The sequence below is a fragment of the Lycium ferocissimum genome, chromosome 8, assembly GCF_029784015.1.
Source record: "Lycium ferocissimum isolate CSIRO_LF1 chromosome 8, AGI_CSIRO_Lferr_CH_V1, whole genome shotgun sequence".
Taxonomy (NCBI): Eukaryota; Viridiplantae; Streptophyta; class Magnoliopsida; order Solanales; family Solanaceae; genus Lycium; species Lycium ferocissimum.
Window position 1 is genome coordinate 41930994 of NC_081349.1, and position 20061 is coordinate 41951054.

Sequence of the window (20061 nt, forward strand, 5' to 3'; positions counted from 1 at the left end):
CCCATTAACAACATCCCACAAATCCTCGCCCACAAGGTATGACTCCATACATGTTTTCCATACCTTGTAATTAGACTGATTCAACAACTCCATCCCCAGTCCATTAATACGACCGCTCAAATCCATTTAGTGAAACCAGTTGAATCTACCACTAACCCGATCTTGAAACAAAACCCAGCAGCCAATGTATGATTATGGCTCTGATACCATGTAGAGAAATATAGCAGAAGAAAAATAAATCGGAAAAACCTTCTGCTAGCCCAAGATCGTTACTAAGATCGGAAGATTCAACTAAAGAAGAGGAAGTTATGAAAAGGAAAAGTTTACTTGAATTGGCTTGAAGTGGGTTGTGTTGGGTTAACTTGGCTTGAATGACTTTCAATTGGGTTGATTAGAAATGTACACGATCATCCCTATTTATAGTTATCTATGGATGATTCTAGATACTCTTCTAGATACATCTACAAGAAAATTCTAGCAACCTTTATCTTCTAGTAATACTCTAGAACATCTAGATATTTCTATAAGATAATTATCTAAGATGCTACACTAGACCATTCTAGATATTCTTCTAAATATCTATGATATTTATTCTTCCAAAAAATTAACTTTAATTTTTCACAGTTACTATTGAATGTGCTGTTTTTAAGAATAAAATAAGCCTCATTAATTATGTTATTCCATCTTTGTGCCCCTCTGCGCTCAATGTTGTTGTAAGAGCCTTTTCTCTTACACATATTTGCATTATGTGATGAAGAATGACACTGTTGATGCCACAGCTTGTAATTGCTTTCTGCTAATAAAGCAAAAGTACAAGTTATTAATCTTTTTTCTTGTTCAGCTTTTTCTTTAAACAGCAAATGGAACTTTCCCTTGTAGGCCTTCAGAATGCTGGGAAGCATCTCTTGTCAATGCCATTCTTTGTACGGACTTATGCTATCCTTCTTCTAACCTAATCTCTCGACCATTTATTTTAATTCTTTTGACCGTTCCATGTTCTCACATTAATTATTTTGATCTTAATCAGACTGGGGGCTACAGCGAGGACATGATTCCAACGGTAATTCTCATTCTCGTTCTCACTGAATCTGCATAACAAATCCTGCTTTCTTGTACTGAGTTTGCTTATATGAGTTTCTTTTACTACCAGGTTGGGTTTAATATGCGCAACGTTACCCAAGAGAATGGGACTATTAAACTCTGGGACCTTGGAGGAGGCCAAAGGTGATTTCGTACAATGTGGGAACGCTGTCTCTGCAATATTGTAATTCCTACATCTTCCCCTCTGTCCTTATTTGTCTTCATTTGTTTGCATTTAATTTCATTCACCTCTACTTCTGAGTGAGTCTCTTTAACGAGTAAACCTGCTTCCCTTGCTTTAAGCCAATGATATATGTGCGTAAGAAGAGACGACAAAATGATAAAAATGGTTCCTTTCTACAACAACAACAACATACCCAGTAAAATCCCACAAAGTAGGGTCTGGGGAGGGTCGAATGTACACAGAGCTTACCCCTACCTTGGGAGGTAGGGAGTCTGTTTCCGGTAGACTGTTGGCACGAGAGCAATTCAAAATAGTATAAAAAGTCATGGCAAAATAATATAAAAGCACGATAAAGATGTCTGTAAAAGAAAAGGAGAAAAGGGAAAAAAATACAATAATCCAAGAAACAATAAATAGTATCAGAATTCAAAAAGACAGGAGACTACAAGAATAATACTACGCCTACTAGTATGGCACACTCAACTAACTACTAACTTTCTGTCCTAATCCGTTTCCTCCATAACCTCCTATCTAAGGTCATGTCCTTGGTAAGTCGGATCTACGCCATGTCTTGTCTAATCACCTCTCTCCAATACTTATTCAGCCTACCTCTACCTCTCCTAAAACCGTCCATAGCCAGTATCTCACACCTCCGAACTGGGGCATCCGCGCATCTCCTCTGCACATGCCCTAACCATCTCAGTTTCGCTTCCCGCATCTTATCCTCCACAGAGGCCACTCCCACCTTGTCCCGGATGTCTTCATTTCTTATCCTATCTCTCCTAGTATGGCCACACATCCATCACAGCATCCTCATTTTCGCAACTTTCATCTTCTGAACGTGAAAGTTCTTAACTGGCCAACACTCCGCCCATACAACATAGTTGGTATGACCACCACTCTGTAAAACTTGCCTTTTAAGTTTAGGTGGCACCTTCTTATCACACAAGACTCCGGATGCAAGCCTCCTTTATTCACCCTGCACCAGTACGATGTGTGACATCATCGTCAATTTCTCCATTTCCTTAAATAATTGACTCAAGATACTTGAAACTTCCTTTTTTTTTAATGGCCTGAATACCCAGCTTCACTTCTCTATCCATCTTCTGCGTCCCGCTACTGAACTTGCACTCCAAGTATTCTGTCTTGGTCCTGCTCAACCTGAAACATACTCTAGAAATAAATAAATAAAAAAGCAAAAACTACAAAAATTGTACCTCTAAATGTGAGTTCCAGCCAATTTCCTTTTTTAACAAACAGAGTTCGGTAAATATTTGATGGAGACTAAAAGTGTTGACTTTTGGCCAAAAATGTTCAGGGCATACTTAAGGGACTATTTTGAACCTACTTTCATGTTAGGGGTTTTGTCTTGATTTTCTTACCATCTATTGATTTTACTTTTCTCTCTAAGAAAAGACAAAGAGTTTACTATATTTGGTTTTACTTTTCCCAAAGGAAAATTTTAATATTCCATATTTGGGTAATCTCTTTATTGGAGGAAAAGATTTTGAACTTCTATAAATTGAAAAATCCCTCTTATACAACACAACACAATAGTATTCACAATGAAGTCGTTTACAGAGTTTTGTTTAGGGGGAGATTTTCTCTCAATTGTTTTTTAAGTTTTTATATTAGTTTTCCATATGTAGGTCCCTTAACCAAATGATATTATAATACTATGCCTCTTTTAATATGTTTTTCTTTGTCGTCTGATTTATCGCTATCAAAGTTTGTAATTATTAGCTTCCGCATGACGCCTGTTATTTCGATCCCAACACTTCAAATATAAGGGACCATTTTTGTCATTTTCTCAAGCAGAGAGCACAGTATTTACAATTGAGTTTGTTTTTCTCTATGTGATACAGGTATGTTGTAGATGCAGCTGATAGAGATAGTATTCCTATATCTCGAACAGAACTACACGGACTTTTCAAGGAACCTTCTTTAAGCGGAAATCCCCTTCTGGTCTTCGCGAACAAAATTGACAAATCAGAAGCTCTTACTAAACAGGCATTAGTGGATCAACAGTAAGTAGCAAAAACAATAGTTTTCTTGTATGAATGTCCTTTTTCCCCTCTTCTCCTTATTCTAATTACTCGTGATGTTTGTTGTTTCCGAGGTCTTGATTCAATCACAGATTGAGAGGTCTGCTGCTACATGATCTCCTGTACGTATTCTGTAAATATAGATATTGCTATTGATTGGCTAATTAAGCACTCGAGGACAGCAAAATGATGTTAGCTTCCGAGTTTTTGGATGCATCTCACGTAGAAAGTAGCAATACGGAAGATCAAGCTTAGTGTTTGCGATAGTCCTTAAGTAATCTGCAGAAATCTTTTCTAGCTGATCTTTTCTGCTTGAACAGTTAATATTCAAATGTTTGAATTGCCGTATTTTAACAAATAAAAAAAGAGGAGTTGAAAAAAAAATGAATGACAAATAATCTGGTTTGAGCTTAATTTCTAGGGTAAATTACACTAAAGACCCTTATAGTATGACCCTTGTTGACTCGGTTATTGAGTACAATCATTGAATTGGCAAGTCTTCAACACGGAAAGCTACCGTCATAATAAGTTAAAAGAAATTTAATCATTGAATTAGAATTTGGCCAAATAGATAAGCAACCCTACAAACTTTGAGATGAAATTTCATTTAGACACTTCAACTAAGAGTTTAACCTATTGAACTCCTGAAGTGTATTAGAAGTCTATCTATTGAACCCTCCATTAATAATTACCAAAAGCTTGAATGCGCGTGAAGATCAAACTCCGATGAAGCAATACAACCGATAAAGAAAGGACACATAAGTAAATAAATGAAAAACATAAAAAAGGCACATTGACCTAAAGTATAGGTGGCCACCCGTCCTTAAGAGTTTACTCCCTCTCCATCATAAGATACATATTGGTCAAACACATGTATGGCCCCTTAAACCTGTCCGAAAATTTCATTTACACGCTTGAACTCAGCCTTGTTCCAATTGAACAAAATACTATGTACATATCTGTCCCTATCAGACACAACTGACGCTACATAAAGGGTGAAACAATACCTCTTGATTCATACACTCTCCAATAACATTAGTAGTTGACAGTCTTCACAAAAGTTAAGTTGAATCAACTTGAAAATTTCGGTAAAATTGGATTCTTTTGAGTTTTATGTGAAGGGTGTTATTTGAAGTTATTGTTCACAAGCTCAATACTGTGCTTCTGTAATCAATAGTTGCCAGGGGAGGAAAAAAGAGGGGGGGGGGGGTTGTTGGGGCTTGGTACTACTGAGTTAGGGAAACACTAACTTCAGTCAGTAACACATGTTCAATCCTAGTTTTAAAAGAAAATTATGTATGCTACAAATAATCAGTTTATCTTGATTTTTACATAATAAAGATCTTGCAGATAGTGTATATAATTGGTTATGGATTCTCATGATTTGAATGGCCTTGGAGAGTTTGTTAAATGAAATTTGTTTAGTTGACAAAGAAATAAATTATTAGAATTGTACTATATTACAACATGGAATACTTAATTGATATAGATTTTCCTAGAACTTATGTACCAATACCAAGTCTAACCTTGCGTGTCTTTTCTTAGACACCAAGGGCTATATATTGGTTATATCTGAAGAAACAATTTAAAGCAATCCTAAATTACAACTTAGTATGTTGCTTCTTTATCCTATATATCTTCTGCAACTTGATTCACTTTGCAGAAAAAACTGAAAATTGAGATATTTCTACTTGTTAATTTTGCATTTTCAGTGTTCATAGGAATTGTTGTTGGAATTCTTTGTGCATTGAGAGGCAGAGACAAGCTCGATCTTCATTCTAACGGGCATTCCTCTTCTACATTTCAGTGGTTGTTCAACTTGAGTATGAGATTTACTTTCATAGATCTCTCTTCTAACCGTTAAGCAGGTCCCATCCCTGAAGCCTTTGGGTATATGAAACATCTGGAGGTCATTGACCTAGTGGGAAATATTCTAGAAGGTGGATTGCCCAGATCTTTTGGGAATTTGAGTCACTTAAAAGCCCTTTATTTACCATCGAATGAGTTGAACCAACCACTTCCTGAATTACTTTTGAGCTTGTCTGGTATAGCAGAAAAATTACTTGAAAAATTAGATTTAAGTTACAATCAAGTTAGTGGTGCATTGCCTGACATCACGATATTTTCATCCTTAAAGAGTTTATCCCTACAAAGGAATCAACTGAATGGATCTTTCGTAGAAAGATATGGGCGAACTTCCAAGATTGAATTTCTCGATTTATCTTGGAATCAAATTACAAGACCTTTGCTAAACTTAAAAACATTTTCAGCAATGAGAGAGTTGCATTTGTACAATAACCTATTGAACGGGAGGTTACCCCACAGTATAGGACAACTTTTAAAGCTTGGGATATTGAGAGTCAATTCAAATTTTTTGGAAGGTCCAATCACGGAATCACATCTTTCAAACCTTTCCAACTTAAAAGTGTTGGACTTGTCATATAACTCTTTCTGTCTTCAGTTGGGACCTAATAGGCTTCCTCCTTTTGAGTTAGATGTTATAGGACTCTCCCATTGTGAAATGGGGCATCGTTCCCCCACAATGGCTACGAACTCAGAAGAATTACTCATAACTTGAAATCTCTTTTGTTGGTATATCAGGTGTCGCTCCTAACTGGTTTTGGGATCTTTCTCCAGAAATATTCTAATTCAATATTTCCAATAACCAAATAAGAGGAGAGGTACCTGATTTGTCTTCGAAGTTTGTAGTATCAAAGGAATCTAAACTTCCAATGATGGATTTTAGTTCAAATAATTTATCAGGTTTAGTGCCATTGTTCCCTTCAACCTTGACATCATTGCACCTCTCCAAAAACAAATTTGTCGGGTCAATTTCTTTCCTTTGCAAAATAGTCAATCCTTGGTTCAGCTCCATTGACCTCTCAGATAACCTACTATCAGGAGAACTTCCCAATTGTTTAATGGGATTTGAGGAACTAGTCATTCTTAATTTAGCCAACAACATTTTATATGGTAAAATTCCCAGTTCTATTGGTTATTTATTTTCTATAAGATCTCTACAGCTGCGGAACAATAATTTTACTGGTGCTCTACCTACCTTTTTGAAGGACTGCAGAGAAATGAAAATCTTGGACGTGGGGCGGAATAAGTTAAGTGGAGAAATTCCATCATGGGTTGGCTCAGATTTAACAAACTTGGCTGTCTTAAGTTTGAGAGTCAACGAGTTCAATGGAAAGATACCTCCAAATTTGTGTCATTTGAATCAAGTCCTTATTTTGGATCTTTCTCAAAATATCTTATCAGGAGAAATCCCTCGATGTATCAACAATATCACATCTTTGCTTCAGAATAATAGTTTAGACTCCATGATTATTTTTTATTTGGGTGGAAAGGATGAAATCTTTTACTCTGCTGCTGATGAATACATGGGGGGTGTATTAGTTCAATGGAAAAGCAGTGAATCTGTGTACAATAAGACACTCGGGTTGTCGAAGATCATCGATTTTTCTAGTAACCAGTAAGTTGGAAAAGTTCCTGAAGAAATCGCGCAATTGGATGGAGTACTTTCACTAAACCTCTCCGGAATTAATTTAACAGGAAATATCATAGAAGGAATAGGGAAGATGAAAACGTTACAGTCCCTTGATCTGTCTGAAAATCAGCTCACAGGCAAAATTCCCACAAGCCTTGCTCAACTGCATTTCCTAAGCGTCTTGGACTTGTCGAGTAACAAGTTATCGGGGAAAATTCCTTCAAGCACTCAATTGCAGAGTTTTGATCCCTCATCATATACAGGAAACACTGAACTCTGTGGCCCACCACTTGAAAAATGTCCCAGATATAGGGATACTCAAAGCCCTTCTGGTGATCATAGCAGTATCAACAATCTTAATGAAGATGACGAGATTTTGTCTATGGGATTTTATGTATCTCCGGCGAGTGGATTCATTCTTGGATTTTGGGGAGTCTTAATCACTTTAATCCTCAAGCAATCATGTAGCAAATTGGATCCTTGTGTCAGCAATATTGACTCTATGCAGAGCAAATGATATGACTGACTGTGGAGGATTAATCATCCAGAGTCTGTCATAAGCATATGTTAGGTGGTCTTTTTTCCTTCTTTTTCTAGCTATTTTGAGCATCTCTACAGCCCTTTGAATTAATAATGTTATAAGCATCTGCTGTGTTTACTAGGCTAGCTTCTTTCAATACAGAATTACATTTCTGTGTAGTCTAGTCACCAATGATGATATACAGTATGTGGTTTCAAATCTATTTTACTATTAATCACTCTGTGAGTTTTAATAAAACTTTAGTTCACAATGTTGTTTTGGGAGCAAGTGTATCATTTTCATACTTTCCGCTCTATTTATGCTACAGTAGAGTCATGAAGCAAAGCAAGAAGCCGAAATCAAAGAAAAAGTTTACAAAATACATATAAAGTTCCATGGCCGACCAGCTTTCAAAGAAATAAATAGATGAAAAAATTTAACTAATGTTTTACTACTTACGGTTGACCCACTCGTTATCACCTGCTACCTACCTTTACGATAAAGAGAAGACTTTGTATGTTTTTAGTCTTCCAGGAAAAAGTGAAACTCATTCATTTGATGATTTATGATGTGTACCAGATTCATCCCATAGCCCGGATAAGAAACTAAAGGTTGCAGTTTATCTAGTTCTGTGTATTGTACTAATGCACAAGTTTACAACAAAGGATTCTCTATTATTTTTTTTTTACTTTTTTTTTTTTTTGGAGTGACTAAGGGTTAAATAAAAGATCTTCGTCAATATATTTTAGTAGGTCGGGTCAATAAAATAATTACTTTTTTATTTCTTACAATTTTGGCTTTAAATAAAAATTTCATGTCAATAAAATTTAATAAAAAATCACTTAAATAGATTGGGTGACTTTGTAGGTGAAACATCAATAATTGAGTGACTTTCTGGTTAGAAAACAAAGTTGAGTGACTTTCTGAGTGAACTAGTCATAATTGAGTGACCATATGAGATGTTATCTCCTTGTTTTTGGGACAAATCCAGGAGGGGATACTCGTAAACTTTGTGCATTGAGAGGGAGAGGCAAGCTCTTCTTAAATTTAGCAAGGTTGATAGATAAGTACGATATTTATAAATGCAGAGAATCAGAAGGAAAAAGTATATCTATTAATGAACCAGCAATGGAGTTTATATACAAAGCAAACACTCCAGATTGTGCTAAGCTAACTCCTAGAAAATAGGAGTAGATAAACGTAAGTGAACAACTCTAACTAAAGCCTAAATTAACTGAACTTGAATTATCCTAATTTTCAGGAACTGCTAAGTGCTGCACGTGTGCTGTTACGCCCCCCTCAAGTTAGGTGTGAAGAGACAACACCTAACTTGGGAAGCATGCGCTGGAAGGCTGGCTTGGACAATGGTTTGGTGAGCGGATCTGCAATTTGATCAGCGGAGTGAACATGTGATACCCGGACTAGGCCATTGCGGACTTGGTTGCGAATAAAGTGAATATCAACCTCAAGGTGCTTCATTTTGGTATGATGTACTGGGTTTTCAGCAATGTACGTGACCCCAAGGTTATCGCAAAGTATTACGGGAGCTGCAGGCAGCGGCACATAAAGATCCTTGAGCAAGTGGGTGACCCAGTTTGTTTCTGACAAGGCAGAAGTAACCGCCCGATACTCAGCCTCAGTGGAGAAGTGGGAGACAGTTGGTTGTTTACGAGAACACCAGGAAATAGGCGTCGTGCCTAGATAAACAATGTAACCAGAGATTGAGCGGCGATCATTAATATCGCCCGCCCAATCATGCTTGTCAGCATAGGCATAGAGATTAGTTGATTTCTGTGGGGAAATATGAATACCATACTGGGGTGTTTCTTTAAGATACCGAAGGATACGTTTAACTGCCTTCCAGTGAACCACAGATGGAGAGTTGTTGAATTGAGTAAGCTTATTTACCGAGTATGTGATGTTAGGGTTAACGAAAGGTACTGAAGCTTGCCAAGTACACTCCTATACTCTTTGCCATCAGTTTTGGGGGCTCCGTCATGTACCAGAAGTGTCGTTGAGGTACTCATTGGTGACTGAATGCCCTTGCAATCCTGCATCCGAGTGTCATGTAGCACCTCCTGTATATACTTGGATTGACAAATAAACAGACCATCGGCATCCCTGTGTACCTCAACACCCAAGAAATAGTGCAATAAGCCAAGATACTTAAGAGAAAACTTTTTAGAAAGAGAGCATATAACTTGCTGAAGGAGTGTTTCGTTGCTGCCCGTGAGTATGATGTCGTCCACATATATGAGAATATAAATAGTTACTCCCAAATTATGCAAAACAAACAGAGAATGATCGGCCTCGGACATCTTGAAACCCATTTGGATCAAAGAATCAGTGAGTGCATCATACCAGGCTTTAGGAGCTTACCGTAGTCCGTAAATAACTTTTCTGAGATGGCAGACATAGTCGGGATGCGCCGAATCTTCATAGCCGGGTGGTTGGGTCATATACACGTCTTCTTGAAGCTTCCCCTGAAGAAAAGCATTATTTACATCGATCTGATGCAATTGCCAATTTTTTTGGACAGCAAGGGTGAGGACGGTTCGAATTGTTGTGGGTTTAACCACTGGACTGTATGTCTTATGAAAATCGACCCCGTAGCCTTTGAGTGAACCCTTTTGCAACCAAACGTGCTTTGTACCTATCAATAGAGCCATCAGGCTTTGTTTTAATTCGAAACAACCACTTACAGGGAACAACATTTCTGGTGTGGTCTGGTGGAACCAATTCCCAAGTCTGGTTCTTCATCAATGCATCAAACTCAACCTTAATAGCATCTCTCCAATATGAAAATTTTTGTGCTTGTTTGTGAGTTACAGGTATAGAGGTTACGGGCTGGGTTATTTGGGCAGTGTAGTCTACAATTTTGCGTCGCTTGAAGATGCTGTTTTGCGACCTTGTCACGACACGATTTTGCTCAGTTTGTGGAACTTGAACTATGGGGTCAGTGGGGGGAGGTGAACGGAGAGTGCTACTGCTGGCTATTCTGTTAGAGCTGGGGAATTGGTTTGGTATATTAGGCAATGATTTTGGGCGACGCCGATAAACATGAGTAATTGGTGGTCGGTGATTTAAGTTGGGAGGATGAGTAGAGAGGGCAGGGGGTTGGCTTTGAAATATGAAATGGGGTGGTGGGGCATCAGCAATAGGGGTTTGTCGATGCCTATGATCAGGGTACAGGGAAGGAGTTTGAAAATTACCTTGGTGATGCGACTGTGGGTTATTCCTCTGTGCCGCGCGAAGTGAGCAGGGATCTTGGCGTGTATCTCGCATCAACGGAATGATCGGGGGCAGCAGTGCGAGATCTGGATTATCATTTGAAGCATTGTTCATAGCTGGAGAAGTGTGACTTAAAGTATCTTCCCAATTTAAAGACGAAAAGCTTTGTTTTAAATCAGAAAAAATATTATCAAACGGGAAAATATTTTCTAAAAATTTTACATCCCGTGAGAGAAAAATTTTGGAGCTTGTGGGTTCAAAACACTGGTGGCAATGATGAGTGACGGAAAAACCAAGATAGACACAAGGTTTGGAATACGGTTCCAATTTATTTTGGGCATATGGTCGTAGCCAAGGGTAGCATAGACATCCAAATGTACGAAGAGATTCATAATGTGGTGTTTCATTGAAAAGAACTTCAAACGGGGACTTGGTATCAAGGGTTTGGGTGGGCAGTCGGTTAATGAGAAAAGCGGCATGATGGCAGGCAAATGTCCAAAAATTGGAAGGTAAACTAGCTTGATGAAGCAGTGTTTTGGCTATTTCGATTAGGTGTCGATGACGCCTTTCAGCCAAGGCGACCCTTTGAGGCGTATAAGGGGGAGAGACAAGGTGTTGTATGCCATTGGAATTAAGGTAAGGTTCTAGAGCTTGATATTCTCCGCCTCCATCAGTGTATAGTGTGAGTATTTTGTGACCAAAATGTTTTTCAAGCACAGGATGTAAGTTTTGAAATACTTTTTGAACTTCATGTTTGTTTTTCATTGTGTACAACCAAATGTATTTGGTGTACTGATCAACAAATAAATAATAGTATCGCTTTTTGTCAATGGAAAAAATCGGGGAGGGGCCCCACAAATCATTGTAAATTACTTCTAATGGAAATTTGCTGGACAACGTGTTTGAATAAAATGGAAATCTGTGAGCTTTATTGCAACAACATGAATTACAATAAGTAAACTTGTCTTTTGAAGAATATGAAAGACGAGAATTATTTAAAATGGAAAATAAAACTCGAGAATAGGGGTGGCCCAATCTTCGATGCCACAGATGTAAGGATGGTCCAGCATTGGCGAAGTTGATGGTTGGTCGAGACAGTAATGGCCATTCATAGAGTCCTGCTTTATTCGGGCCGCACAGAAGAGGTGTTCCCGTAGTCAGATCCTTCACAAGAAATTTAAAAGGAAAAAATTCTAGTGAGGCTTGATTATCTTTGCAAAACTGATGAACAGAAATAAGTTTGCGTTTGATAGCCGGAGCACACAAAATATTACGGAGGTTAAAGGTAGTATTTGATGCATTTAAATGAGTAGTACCAGTTTGAGTAATTGGAATCACATTACCATTACCCATTGTCACCTCATCGATTTCTTTGAAGTCTTGAACATTTTGGAGGGAGCTTGTATTTGGGGTAACATGGTGAGACGCTCCGGAATCGACAATCCAGGGGTCATGTGTCGTCGTCTGTGCAACAAAATTTGTTGTTGCTTCTACGTGGTTATGGGACCTAGAGTGGCAAACATTTCTTTGTATGGCCAAATTTATCGCAGAGTTGACAACGGACACGGTTGGGTTGGTGTGGGAAGTTGAGCCACTGGGAATTGTCCCTCGGACGCTGGGAAGGACTGCGGTCAGCGAACTGTTTGTTTGAGGGACGCCAGTTGTTGTTGTTGGGTGGGCGTCGATTATTGCGTGGGGGATTTGTGACCCGTTGAGCAACAGCTACTGTGACCTGGGTGGTAGTCTTCTTGAGGTCCTCGTGTTTGAGGAACAGTTCATGATCAAGAAGCTTATCAAAAAGTTTCGCGTAGCCAATTGGAGAGTCCCGTGCCCGTATGGCTGCTGAAATCTCACGGAATTCTGGACCGAGTCCACTCAATATTTTTACCACAAGTTCTTCATTATTGACGGGAGAACCTGCTGTTGCAAGTTCATCAGACAGAGACCGAATCTCTCGCATATATTCAGCAATTGATTTGTTGTCTTTGCTAACCCGACTGAGATGGTGACGGAGGCTGAATATGCGGGTCTGCGATTTGTTCGCAAAGGAGGTGTGAAGTTGATCCCACGCAGCTTTGGAGGTGTCCGCAGAAGCAACAGTGGGTGCGATTGTGGCATCAACAGAGGCCATGAGAAGTTTTGGATTAGTTTATCTTGACGAAACCAATCTTTGTACTTTGGGTTGGCAGATTCAAGGCCGTTGGTGGTAATTTTCTCAGGAGGGGACAACTTAGTACCATCAAGATGAATGAGGTCATGGCCATGAAAAAAGACATGGCAATTTGGGCCTTCCATATAGTGAAGTTATGGCTGCCGGACAGTTTAATAGGCAGCTGGGATGAAGGGTTGAACTAAATTAAGTGTTTGAGGACCGGGGTGGCATCGACATTAACAACTGGGGTAGAAGAGTCGGCCATTTGTGTGGTGAGAAAGAAAAAAATTTGGATCTTGGACAGGTACTCGTTAGAGTATTTTCTTTACCTGATACCATATAAATGTAGAGAATCAGAAGGAAAAAGTATATCTATTAATGAACTAGCAATGGAGTTTATATACAAAGCAAACACTCTAGATTGTGCTAAGCTAACTCCTAGAAAATAGGAGCAGATAAACGTGAGTGAACAACCCTAACTAAAGCCTAAATTAACTGAACTTGAATTATCCTAATTTTCAGGAACTGCTGCTGCACATGTGCTGTTAATATTCTCTCGTCATGGGGGGAGAAGAAGAGAAAAAAGAACGTTGTAGTTGGAAGGGTGTGCAGTGCAACAATAAAACAGGGCACATTGTCGTTCTTGATATTCACACTCCGCAGTCTATGTTCAATAATAATGAATAAATAAGAGGTAATATTACTCCTTCATTGCTTGAATTGCAGCATCTGAAGTACCTGGACCTTAGTTACAATGTTTTTGGTAGAAGTCGAATACCGGATATCTTTGGTTCTTTTCCAAGACTAAAATACCTTAATCTTGAGAATGCTAACTTCTTAGGTGAAGTTCCTCATACTTTTGGGAACCTTACCCATTTGCAGATTCTTGACCCCTTAGCAGGAACTTCCATCTAGCAGTGAAGAACCTTGTGAATTGTGATAGATCAGATACATGTCCTACTAATCTAAAGGAACTAAATGAACAATTATTCTTTTTCCTTCCCCGAGGGAGAAGGGGAGGAAATACTTGGTGTTTGTGAATTTTTGCGTTGATATTCTTGTCTTGTATTATCAAACAATCAATCACCATATAAGTGTTGATACTGTTATTACTGAATGTGTAATATTTTTTTTTTTAATAATATATGTCCGGTACCGCGCACCTTGACCTTGACTAATTCCATACATTCGTTATCTCCCACCAAAGACATGTACTTGGTTAATTCTCGTACGCCAAGCTTACACATATTGGAAAAAATCACTTAGTATTTTTGTCTTAAATGAAATTTGAACTTTTAAGGATAAAACGGGACAACCCTCATAAAGTATATTATTAAATCCTTGCGACCCTCTGCGCTCAGATTCTTTGTAATTGAAAGAACCTTTTCTCTTAAATAACACTGCTGATGCCACCCGAGGCGTATTTAGCATATTAGAACCCCTAACTTTTGACGCGGAACATAAATTTATGTATAAAAAATTACTGAACAATGAACATAAATTTATACGTAAAAAATTACTAAAATTGTAATAAATAGTAGATATGAACCCATAACTTTAAAAAAATAATGGATTTAATGTTAAGAATCTTAAGATTGAAGCTGTAGACTTTAAATCCTGGATCCGCCTCTGGATGCCACAGCTTCTGATCTGCATTCTGCTAATAAAGGAAAAGGATAAGTTATTAATATGCTTTCCTGTTCAGCCTTTTCTTTAAACGGGAAATGGAACTTTCCTTGGTAGGCCTTCAGAATGCAGGGAAGACATCTCTTGTCAATGCCATTGCTGTAAGAACCTTATGTTTTCCTTCTTCTTACCTAGTCTCTCGACCCATTTTTTTTATTATTCTGGCTTTCCTACTTTCTCACATTTACAGTGAGGACATGATTCCAACGGTAGCTCTCATTCTTATTGAATCTGCATAACAATCCCTCTTTCTTGTAGTGGGTTTCCTTATATGAGTTTCTTGCAACCAGGTTGGGTTGAATATGAATTTTTCCAGATTTCAACTTATCCATTAAGCACAAACATTTTCCCCTTAGAACTTGCGAAAGGGAACAATGGACAGTTGGGTATGAAACTCGCGAAAAAGTGATAGTTTAGGTGACCATTAATTCTATAGTAAATTGATCATCCTTTAAGAAGTCATCTACTATGTTTCGCCTTAATCAATAAATCACAGAACCCATTAGCTCAGTTGCTGAAATATAACCTAGGAGATTAAATTGGGGTTATTTGCGTCTAATATAAGAGGATGAAGATGAAGGGGATTGTATTTAGTTTTCTGCATTCTGCCTATTACTGTTTCATTTATGAGTTTCTGTTTTTATTATAAAAGAATTCCAGTGTTAGCTAAAGATTGTCTGGGTTGACATGTATTCTCTCATGAATCTAGAAAGCTGGTATTCAGTTTTGATTTAGAGATGACAATTGTTTAGCTGTGAAATGGTTGTATAAACTATTTTTTTGGGAATGCAGATTCTTTGAGGAAGTTGGTAGGAGTTGACTTTTAGCTAGCTATTTTGTTGTTATAAGGTAAGAAATCTGTTCCAGTTTGCAATTCTATTTCCGTTTCAGTTGGTGTCATGGCACCCATCATTGTAACTTAAATTATTAGAATTGTACTATAATACAACACGGAATACTTAATTGATATAGGTTTTCCTAGAACTTATTAGACACTAAGGGCTATATATTGGTTACATCTGAAGAAACAATTTAAAGCAATCCTAAATTACTACTAAATATATTGCTTCTTTTCCCTATATCTTCTGCAACTTGATTGACTTTGCAGAAGAAGATGAAAATTGAGAGATTTCTACTTGTCAATTTTGCATTTTCAGTGTTCATAGGACTTGTTGTTGGAAATTCTTTGTGCATTGAGAGGGAGAGACAAGCTCTTCTCGAGTTCAAGCAAGGTCTAATAGATAACTACGATATCCTCTCATCATGGGGGAGAGAAGAAGAGAAAAATGAATGTTGCAGTTGGAAAGGTGTGAAGTGCAGCAACAAAACAGGGCATATTGTGGTTCTTGATATTCACACTCCGGAGACTATATACTTTTATAGAGGTCAATACTTGAAAGGTAATATTACTCCTTCACTGCTTGAAATGCAGCATCTGAAGTACCTAGACCTTAGTTACAATGATTTTGGTACAAGTCGAATACCAGATTTCGTTGGTTCTTTTCCAAGACTGGAATACCTTAATCTTGAGGTTGCTAACTTATCAGGTGAAATTCCTCGCACTCTTGGGAACCTTACACATTTGCAGATTCTTGACCTTAGCGAGAACAATGGTTTAGTAGTGAAGAACCTTGAGTGGCTTCCTCGTCTTGCTTTCTTACGTAACCTTGACCTTTCTGACGTTCATATTAATACTGTCAATTGGTTACAACAAATAAGTAAGTCCCCTTCTATAGAAAAAATAAATTTAGGAGGTTGCTTCCTCCCTGATCCAATCAATTCAACATCTCATCTTTCATCCAATGTCTCTTCCCGTTTGCTTTCCAACCTCGATCTTCATTTTAACGAGCTTTCCTCTTCTACATTTCAGTGGTTGTTCAACTTGAGTACGAGATTTACTACCATAGATCTCTCTTTTAACTATTTAGCAGGTCCCATCCCTGAAGCCTTTGGGTATATGAAACATCTGGAGGTCATTGACCTAGCAGGAAATATTCTAGAAGGCGAATTGCCCAGATCTTTTGGGAATTTGAGTCACTTAAAAACCCTTTATTTACCATCGAATAAGTTGAACCAACCACTTCCTGAATTACTTTTGAGCTTGTCTGGTATAGCAGAAAAATCACTTGAAAAATTAGATTTAAGTTACAATCAAGTTAGTGGTGCATTGCCTGACATCACGAAATTTTCATCCTTAAAGAGTTTATCCCTACAAAGGAATCAACTGAATGGATCTTTCTCAGAAAGCTATGGGCGAACTTCCAAGATTGAATTTCTCGATTTATCTTGGAATCAAATTACAGGACCTTTGCCAAACTTAAAAACATTTTCAGCAATGAGAGAGCTGCATTTGTACAATAACCAATTCAAAGGGAGGTTACCCCAAAGTATACAACAACTTTTAAAGCTTGAGATATTGAGAGTCGATTCAAATTTTTTAGAAGGTCCAATCACGGAATCACATCTTTCAAACCTTTCCAACTTAAAAGTGTTGGACTTGTCATATAACTCCTTCTCTCTTCAGTTGGGACCTAATTGGCTTCCTCCTTTTGAGTTAGATGTTATAGGACTCTCCCATTGTGAAATGGGGCATCGTTTCCCACAATGGCTACGAACTCAGAAGAATTACTCATATCTTGATATCTCTTTTGTTGGTATATCAGGTGTAGCTCCTAACTGGTTTTGGGATCTTTCTCCAGAAATATTTTACTTCAATATTTCCAATAACCAAATAAGAGGAGAGGTTCCTGATTTGTCTTCCAAGTTTGTAGCATCAAAGGAATCTAAACTTCCAATGATGGATTTTAGTTCAAATAATTTATCAGGTTTAGTGCCATCATTCCCTTCAACCTTGACATCATTGCACCTCTCCAAAAACGAATTTGTCGGGTCAATTTCTTTCCTTTGCAGAATAGTCAACCCTTGGTTCAGCTCCATTGACCTCTCAGACAACCTACTATCAGGAGAACTTCCCAATTGTTTGATGGGATTTGAAGAACTAGTCATTCTTAATTTAGCCAACAACAATCTATATGGTAAAATTCCCAGTTCTATTGGTTATTTATTTTCTATAAGATCTCTACAGCTGCGGAACAATAATTTTACTGGTGCTCTACCTACCGTTTTGAAGAACTGCAGAGAATTGAAAATCTTGGACGTGGGGCGGAATAAGTTAAGTGGAGAAATTCCATCATGGGTTGGCTCAGATTTAACAAACTTGGTTGTCTTAAGTTTGAGATTCAACAAGTTCAATGGAAAGATACCTCCAAATTTGTGTCATTTGAATCAAGTCCATATTTTGGATCTTTCTGAAAACATCTTATCAGGAGAAATCCCGCGATGTATCAACAATATCACATCTTTGCTTCAGAATAATAGCTTAGACTCGAGCATTATTTTTGATTTGGGTGGAAAGGATGAAATCTTTTATTCTGTTGTGGATGAATACATGGGGGATGCATTAGTTCAATGGAAAAGCAGTGAATCTGTGTACAATAAGACACTCGGGTTGTTGAAGATCATCGATTTTTCTAGTAACGAGTTAGTTGGAAGAGTTCCTGAAGAAATCGCACAATTGGATGGAGTACTTTCACTAAACCTCTCCAGAAACAATTTAACAGGAAATATCATAGAAGGAATAGGAAAGATGAAAATGTTACAGTCCCTTGATCTGTCTGAAAATCAGCTCACAGGCAAAATTCCCACAAGCCTTGCTCAACTGCATTTCCTAAGCGTCTTGGACTTGTCGAGCAACAACTTATCGGGGAAAATTCCTTCAAGCACTCAATTGCAGAGTTTTGATCCCTCATCATATGCAGGAAACACTAAACTCTGTGGCCCACCACTTGCAAAATGTCCTGGAGATAGGGATACTCAAAGCCCTGTTACTAATCATGGAAGAATCAACAATCTTGATGAAGATGACGAGATTTTGTCGATTGGATTTTATGTATCTGCGGCGAGCGGATTCATTCTTGGATTTTGGGGGGTCTTATTCACTTTAATCCTCAAGCAATCATGTAGACATGCTTACTTTCAGCTGTTGAACAATATCGCAAATTGGATCTTTGTGTCAGCAATATTGTCTCTACGCAGATTGAAGATGCTCTGGAGCTAGCAAACGATATGACTGACTCTGGAGGGTTAATCGTCCAGTCTGTCATAAGCATATGTTAGGTGGTTTTTTTCTTCTTCTTTTTATAGCTATTTTGAGCGTCCCTGCAGCCCTTTGAATTAATAATGTCATGAGCATCTGCTGTGTTTACTAGTCTAGCTTCTTTCAATACAGAATTACATTTCTGTGTAGTCTAGTCAGCAATGATGATATACAGTATGTAGTTTCAAATCTTATGTTGCTATTAATCACTCTTGAGTTTTAATAAAACTTTAGTTCAAATTTGTTTAGAGAGCAAGTATATCCTTTCATATTTTCTATTCTATTTATGCTACAGTAGAATCATGAAGCAAGAAGCACAAATCAATGAATAAGTTTACAAATAAAAATAAAGTTTAATGGCAGACCAACTTTCGAATAAATAAATTCTAGATGAAATTTTTTAACTTTTGAAGAAATCGGATGACAACCCTGCAACCAGTTATCACACAAAAGAGCAGAAAAAAGAACGGAAAAGGGCCAAATATACCCCTGCCGTTATACTATTATTTCAAATATACCCTCCTCCGTTAAAGTTGTTCAAGTTGGACATTCTATCCTATGTGGCACTGACATTTGATGAGGTGAATGCCACCTCATCACCCCTAACCCATTTTACCCCTCCTCTCTATTTGTTCTTCCACCACTAAAATTTTCTTCCCCTCCACAATCACTGTCACCATTACCGCCACTAAAGTTGGAGATGGAGGTAGGAGTGAACCAACTGTTGACACCCAATTTTGTCCTGCCTTTCTTTCAAAATATTTATTTGCGCTTCTGATATTTTTGACAACTTAAGAACATTTATTTATATTTTATTGCAATTATTAGCTTCCTATTAATATAAAGTCGTTTTTCACTATCCAACTATAGTCATCGCCTATTATCATTATTATTACCGTTATTATTCTTATTATTTTCATTATATTGCCATCACTTAATATTATAATCATCAAGATCACTTTTAACATCTTACGCGTCGCATTTATTTTATACAATTAGACGATAGCATTTACTTACTTTTAAACTTTATAAATACTATCGCACAACTATTACGATATCATAGGATTTTATCTCTATTTGAGTACTATTTTTTATATTAAGTAATATTTTAGCACGCGTTAGTTTATAATTAAATAAAAATTGTCTTTAATCCTAATTCATAAGCCCAAAGAAATATAAGAAGAAGGTATTTTTTTTTCAGTCCAAGAAGACTTCACGTTAGCCCAATCATGTGATCCTTTATTCAACCAATATTGGCCCGGAAGCAGTACACTAGGCCAGCCCATTTGATAAATTCATCCAGCCCAATAAATTTAGTCCATTAAGACATTAAGTAGAATATAACCTAACCATTGGATTACATGTAATGGTTCAAATTCACTCTTCATTTTAAACCCTACAAACTTGTTTCTCTCCCAAAAGAGTCGTACCTAGCTTTCTTCTCCACATCCATCCTCAGTAATGTTCCAAAGGTTTTCAACCCAAATATCAGAGGAGGTCTCACCATTTCGGGA

The 20061-nt window shown here is 37.6% G+C and overlaps 2 protein-coding genes and 1 pseudogene across 2 annotated transcripts; all 3 read left to right on the top strand.

Annotated features, from left to right (window-relative positions):
• The first annotated feature begins 851 nt into the window (after positions 1-851).
• On the top strand, positions 852-3499 carry LOC132066963 (ADP-ribosylation factor-like protein 8c; annotated as a pseudogene).
• A 2545-nt stretch (positions 3500-6044) lies between these two features.
• LOC132066367 (receptor-like protein EIX2) lies at positions 6045-6791 on the top strand. Its single transcript, XM_059459688.1, has one exon. The coding sequence runs from the start codon at positions 6045-6047 to the stop codon at positions 6789-6791; it is 747 nt and encodes a 248-aa protein (XP_059315671.1).
• Positions 6792-14429: 7638 nt separating this feature from the next.
• On the top strand, positions 14430-18508 carry LOC132066368 (receptor-like protein EIX1). Its single transcript, XM_059459691.1, has 2 exons — positions 14430-14492; positions 15500-18508. The coding sequence occupies exons 1-2, from the start codon at positions 14430-14432 to the stop codon at positions 18506-18508; spliced, it is 3072 nt and encodes a 1023-aa protein (XP_059315674.1).
• The last annotated feature ends 1553 nt before the right edge of the window (positions 18509-20061 follow it).